Source organism: Physcomitrium patens, chromosome 23, assembly GCF_059467195.1.
Source record: "Physcomitrium patens ecotype Gransden chromosome 23, ASM5946719v1, whole genome shotgun sequence".
In the NCBI taxonomy this organism is placed as follows: domain Eukaryota; kingdom Viridiplantae; phylum Streptophyta; class Bryopsida; order Funariales; family Funariaceae; genus Physcomitrium; species Physcomitrium patens.
In genome coordinates, this window is record NC_143432.1 from 2,457,245 (window position 1) to 2,463,666 (window position 6,422).

Sequence of the window (6,422 nt, forward strand, 5' to 3'; positions counted from 1 at the left end):
GGACCAGTGAGGCAGGCCTCAAGTCAAAATAGTGTCAGGCTTCTGCGCCACAGCCGTGGACATCTGTGGGGGAAAATTCTTGGATAGGCGAGTGGTGGGGTCGCCCCTAGGACCTGTCCGAGACCCCAACATCCCTACGACTCGTAAGAAAGAAGAGAAAGTCTCTAAAATTTCTTCTTACCCTATTGCTGTTAAAACGCCAACAAGCCCTTGCCTCTCGGATAGGTTCCTTACACGTTTTGTTCTTCGTCATCATTCTGTTGGACATGAATATCTAGTCAGAAGCGAGGAACCGATCGACTCAAGCTTTTGTATGTGAAATTCCACCAAGTGTGAATTGCGAAACTGCTGAGGCTTGAGCATGCGGAGCGCGAGACGCTTCAGTGTGGAGGGCGATCTGTTTAGGGACTGGTCGATCTACATGCGGAATATGCAGTTCTTATATCTCTGGCGTGCGGATGCTACACGGTTGCCAATCTGATTCATTTTGTAACGTAGAATTTAGTACTATATATTCCTGGATTACTGAGGGCGGGGTTTGACGCCTGCGCACTTCAGTGCCGTCCAGTTGCACGTGCAAACATATTGGAGAAAGAGGACTGCTGGGTATTCAGGTTATCTACCGGAGGAAGTGACGGCGGTCGGAACAGGTCCGTAAGCAGTGGCATGAGGTTGTCTAGGTCACATCCTATACATGGTCGGAGCATCGTGCCACCGACATTGGGCATACTACCAAAAATAGTTTCTTAGGATCGGAAAAGAACCTTCTTCATTAATAGTAAGAGAGATTGTGGGGGACTTGCAACTCCCTATTTGTAACATCAGCGATCTCTCCGTAATTTGTTTGCAAGAGTGATTGCGTCTTGGACACGACAGAACCTCGTGTTTCTGCCATCATCGAATGGAATTCCAGCACACATAGGAGGTGACCTTACAAATTCCGTGACATCTCTATTTTGAGGTAAGGATCGTTGTAGACATCTGGTTCGTGTGCAATCAGCAAGCCGCCTGGGGATGTACGACGAGCAGTGCGTGCTTCTAAGAGAACTCTCATTCATGGGAGACCACGCTAGATGGATGACGCGGCTCCAGAACTGGCAGCTTGTAACAGCATGGTGTAGGACCAGCGGCGTCAACCATTGCGGTTGTGTAATAGTGTAACACAATTTTTAGTATTAGTGAAGAAGAGCTGTGGCGTTCTGCAACAGCTTGCATCCGATTGCATGGATTTTCTAGGGAAACAGAGCCTCGACGGCAGCGAGGAAGATAGGGACATCGATGGTGGTGCTGGGAGTCAAACCAGCCCTCGAGTCTCGTCAGAGGATCTATCGTCAGAGAGCAACACAACTTCCACTACTAATGCTCAGGATTCGGCTGCCAATGGTGCGAGAACCCCTGGCTGTCGAGGGAAGGTTCGGCAATATGTGCGCTCCAGATTGCCGAGACTGCGGTGGACAGCCGACCTCCACCACTGTTTTAAGGTGGCCGTAGAACGACTAGGTGGGCACGAGAGTAAGTACATGCTGGACACCTTAGCCCTCTTATCTCCCTTATTGATCAGAAAGTGTATAGAGTTTTGTGTTGGTTTGTCACGGTGCAAAGCCTCCTTGATCACGCGAAGGTGCGCCAATCCTCAGTCGACAGGCATCGGCATGGCATGCTTTACGATTTCTGAATCTGTGGGATCGCTTGATAGCAGTGTTTGCCCCACGGCTTTCCACTTCGAGACTGTGTTTGTATATAATGTAATATGCAGATGCATCCGAGGAAGGGCATTTTAATGAGTGCGATTAACGCTACAGCACATGGAAAGTTGAACCTTTTTTTTTCTGCCCATCAATCATCATCGCTACTGAAGCTTTTCTACCTGAGATAGTAGTTCCAAAATAGTAGGGATTTGCGCCTTTCGACCGATGCATATTATTACACTACGCTTTGACGTAGTGTGACTCAGCATTAGTAGGAAGTAGTGAGTACCTGTCCTCGTCGTTACGACGTTGGTAGGATAATGATAGTGTGTCAACACACAATACTCATTGTAGTGCATTGGTTTCGGAGTAATTTGTGCAGATAAAATACTGGCCCAGAGTTGATTCAGAAAGTACTAACAGTGTTTTTTTTTTTTTTTTTTTTTTTTTTTTTCTTGATGTTGTTTTTTTCATTCTGAATCAGAAGCAACACCTAAGATGGTATTGCAGCTCATGGATGTGAAAGGCCTAACCATCGCTCACGTCAAAAGCCACCTACAGGTTCGAGGAATTCAAACCAAGCCTTGAACTTTTACATATCAAGCCTGCAGTAGGTTAAGATAAATTACTTGGAGGAAACTTGCTGGTGGTTTCCAGATTGCTGCAGGAAATGGTTGAACAAATTTCCAGATTATAAACTACCGTTGGACCTATTACGGTAAATATCAGTCTTCGGTTTTTCTAGACTCCAGGTGGCAGTGTTTATCTCGATCATATCTATCCTCATTGATGGAATCGAACTCAATAATGTCGCAGATGTATAGGAGCATGAAGAACGACGAGAGCGTTCAATCTGGTAGGTTCTCTCTAAGTGACCCAGTTGCTTTAAATGCCATTAGATCAAGATGCTAGTTATCCCTCTATACTCCCTATTAGGGTCTGCAGCAGCTAGTAACAATCTGGTTATACCTGGGTTACATGACCTCAGAGTCTTCTAGTCCACGTAGATACAGTTATCATCGTCAGTAGAGAAGCAAATGCAAGTTGTCTCAAGCATTACCCGAAGCAGTGGTTAGATGATCGTTACTCACATTTTGAGTCACATCTTGAGATGTGACGTTCTGAAGACAGCTGAAGATCACTTTTGTCTGTTTACCTTGTCACAGATATCGGCTACTGGAGAGAAGGGCACTTACATCCCACGAACCTTTGGCTACAGGCCACTCCAGAGCGCAGTAGGATTAGCGATGTGCTGATCCATGAGCAGACAGCGGAAATACCAATGAGATCAAGCTCCGTCAAGAAGCAGCTGGAGACAGAATGGGAAATGCGGCGACGAGAATACGATGCGCGAATAACATTTACGATGCTGATGGAGGGCCGAGTAGAATACCCGGCGATTATCACTCCAACCACCAGGGTTGAATCTCGATCTTCCACTCAGCTTCTCAAGCTCCTGGATGGGTCGGGTGACAGTGGACCTGGCAGACGAAGACCGTCTGACGTCTGGACACCCTTTTCAGAGCTTGACTTCAAGAACCAGCAGGTTTGCAATTATGCTCTCACCCCCAGTCCATGTACAATTTAGGATCCTTCTCTAGTTGAAAACGGATTACTTACATTCTTTTGTTTCACAAAAAGTGTCGTATGGCGTGATTTGAGAACGCAAACAGCATGTACTGGATTTCGTATACTTTGTATACAATCATATGCCTGTGCATACGAGGTAAATTATCTTTACTTACATCTTGTAGTAGTAAAAGCTATATATATATATATATATATATATATATACATATTCACATTTATTGATCTTATTGAAGATCAGTTATTTCCTGAACTGCAGGATGATGCACACCGTAACCCATTTCCCAGCTTTGCATCACGTCGGTTAGACATAACCTCAAGATACACCAACGATCCCCTTAAATTTCAGGGCTGTGAGATTCACAAACAGCAATCCGACTTAACCAGGCCACAGACGCAACGGCCCACAGTGCAGGATTCATTTGATCGGTATAGCTACGACCACAATTCCGAATGCAACTGGAGACAAAACAGATACTCGACGGACCCAAACAGCTCCCTTTCCCTGTCACGCCCGCACTCATGGCCAGGCTGTACAGTTCCGAGTCAGAAGGGTATTATCTTGAGCCATCGGAGTACAGCTATGGCAACGAAGCCTGTTCCTATTGTTGACTTCTTGTCGTCACCCCAGAGCAGGAATATTGGGCGCAAGGGGGCTCCAGGGGATGGTCTCAGGCTCCACTTGACCATGTCAACAGGGTCAGGTAGCGAAGGTCATGACGAAGGACCAGAGAGTTTATACCGCAAGAAAGAGGAGGATGTGGACCTTACGTTGGATCTTACAATGTCTACAAGATGACGACAGTTGAGTGTACAGGTGTACCATCTGAGATTATACGTAGAACATCATATAAGTATAACTTGTCCCTGTAGGGTTTTTTCAATAAGCATAATGTTAGAAATGGAATTATCCTGGTATTTGTAGGTTCTTCGATCTTCTGAAGTTAGAGAATAATTTCATATCTCATTATGATCATTGAACAAGAACATCCCTCACGTTCATATAGATTTGAACCAGGGACTAAAAGGAAGAACTGATCTGCTGCGGTTGCAGACAAGAGTTGCAATTTAGGAGTCTTAGTCCAACAGCTCAAGGAAGGACGATTTCACGACGTGATCCTAATCATCGATGCAAAAGGTGATGTACATACAGTAGTATTGTTAAAGATTATATCAAGAGAGAATGATCCGAGTTAAGTCATCTAGCTGCAAACAGAGTTATAATTACGGACAGGAAGTTTGCTGCATTTCCTATTGTACACTTCCAATGCTCGAGGTTGACTTTCTTCAGTCTCAGCTGGGCCGTTCAGCTTCTAATTCATCATAAGTACTAGTATCTTGCAGATGGCCAGGTTGGCCTCATTGGTTGTTGCGGAGAGTCAGAAGGCCGATATGCTTCTGTCGGTGTATCTATCTCCGAACATCTGTGAATCAAACCTAGTTGCGCGTCATGGCGGCGACCAACGCTCACTGTCCCAACCTTCAAAACTAGGCTATGGCTACGAGAGGATTACACTTAAAGGACCACCTCCTCACCTGGAAGCAGATTCATTTTCCTGCGGTTTGCCAGTCAACAGACGGAGTTCTTCTCATTCCAGGACTCAGCTTACCGCTAAATATGGCACATGTATATTTACCTCCCGCGCAGAGAAAGATCTCTGACGTTACAGCATTCCAGAACACAAGCTTGGAATGTTCGTAGACATTCCAAAGGACCACTAGCAGCTGGTATCCTTTCCCGCGCTGACACGAACACGAAAGCATGGCATCCACATCACCAGGCAGAAATTCTTTGCATGCTCCCGGGTATACTGTCATTTATGAAATATACTGTCATTTATGAAATATAAAATATTAGCATTTCAAGATCAAGAATGCCTCTGATGTATCAAGAATCTTTACAAAACACCAAAAGGTGTGTTTTATTTTATTTTATTTTATTTTATTTTTTTTTATTTCCTTCAATACACCAATGTGTGATTCCCCAAAAATCTATAGGCAGATTTAATTATTCCCCTAATATGTTGAATTGAAAAATGTGCATTCCTAATTCTATTTCAATGTGCCAAAAAAAGTTGTCTATGCATCATTTTTGTTGTGGATTGATTTACACATGATCATGAATATAGTCTCAACATAGAAGTTTTAATCAATTCAACACCATCAGTCAAAACAATTCCACAAATACCTTTTATTCTATCATGTTTTTTTTTAATAATAATAATAATATATATATATATATATATATATGTATTTTTTTCAATGATTAGGGAAACATAAAAATTAGGAAAAAATTTATATAATGTCATTTCTTATTATTCCTTAATAGATACTATCATGCTTTTAAAATCAATTACTACAAACAAATAATCAAGTGGAATTTCAAGGTTTCACATAAGACCAATGATTTTACAAAAGCCCTTTAGAACAAAAGAAACCAAAAACCCACATAATGATTATTTTCTTGAAGATTTTACCAATACACTAGCAACACTTCGGACACCAGAAACTTAGTAATGGATGGTCCAAATAAAATGAGGAAACAAAAAATCTGGTAATGATAAGAACGGAATTCAATGTTTCTTTATGAAGTTATCTTAAATGCTTGTGAAGACACTATTTTATACAAACAAGTGATGCAGAATGATGCAGTTGTTTCAGTCTTCAGATCACATTCAGAATACCAAAATGCAGATGTTACTTTCTTACATTAACAATAATTGAGTTTCTGCAACTACCCAGAGAAAATGCATGTGATGATGAATCCAAGAGAAACAAAAGTTACAAATTTCCATCATTTGTCTAGCAATTCAATGAGGATAAACACCCACTGTCGTTCAATGCCTAAACACAAACACTCATCATCAGATATGTCCACACATCGCCATCTGGGCGTGGAAGGAAAGGCCAAACCAGACCCTAGTGGTGATAAAGATCTCCTCTCTTATGGTACATCGGCATTCCTAAACGACGAAGGTTGGCAAGTGCGCCGGATCGACTTTTATCCAAGCTTTCCACAGATTCTACAAGTCGCACAGTCATCGGCACAGGGCAGTATCCATGCCGTGGGGTGCCTACTTGAGGGATCGCAACGTCAACTTCAATATTCCAGTCTAGTAATCGGTACATCACCACGATTGTTATGGA

General features: G+C 42.9%; 1 protein-coding gene across 5 annotated transcripts; it reads left to right on the forward strand.

Moving 5' to 3' along the window:
* Nucleotides 1–243: 243 nt before the first annotated feature.
* LOC112275647 (uncharacterized) lies at nucleotides 244–5,150 on the forward strand. 5 transcript variants are annotated; one of them, XR_002967781.3, is made up of 7 exons: nucleotides 834–1,512; nucleotides 2,173–2,249; nucleotides 2,505–2,544; nucleotides 2,855–3,234; nucleotides 3,535–4,092; nucleotides 4,330–4,413; nucleotides 4,620–5,150. XR_002967781.3 is itself a non-coding variant. In XM_090246682.1 (6 exons), exons 1-5 carry the CDS (start codon nucleotides 1,224–1,226, stop codon nucleotides 4,072–4,074), a joined length of 1,326 nt encoding a protein of 441 aa, XP_090102808.1. In that variant the 5' UTR covers nucleotides 1,077–1,223; the 3' UTR covers nucleotides 4,075–4,092; nucleotides 4,283–4,413. The 5 variants fall into 5 exon arrangements, 2 of the variants coding, with proteins under 2 accessions (XP_024361958.1, XP_090102808.1); XR_002967780.3 differs by having other exon boundaries at nucleotides 1,077–1,512; nucleotides 4,294–4,413; XR_016500326.1 differs by having other exon boundaries at nucleotides 1,077–1,512; nucleotides 3,535–4,413.
* The last annotated feature ends 1,272 nt before the right edge of the window (nucleotides 5,151–6,422 follow it).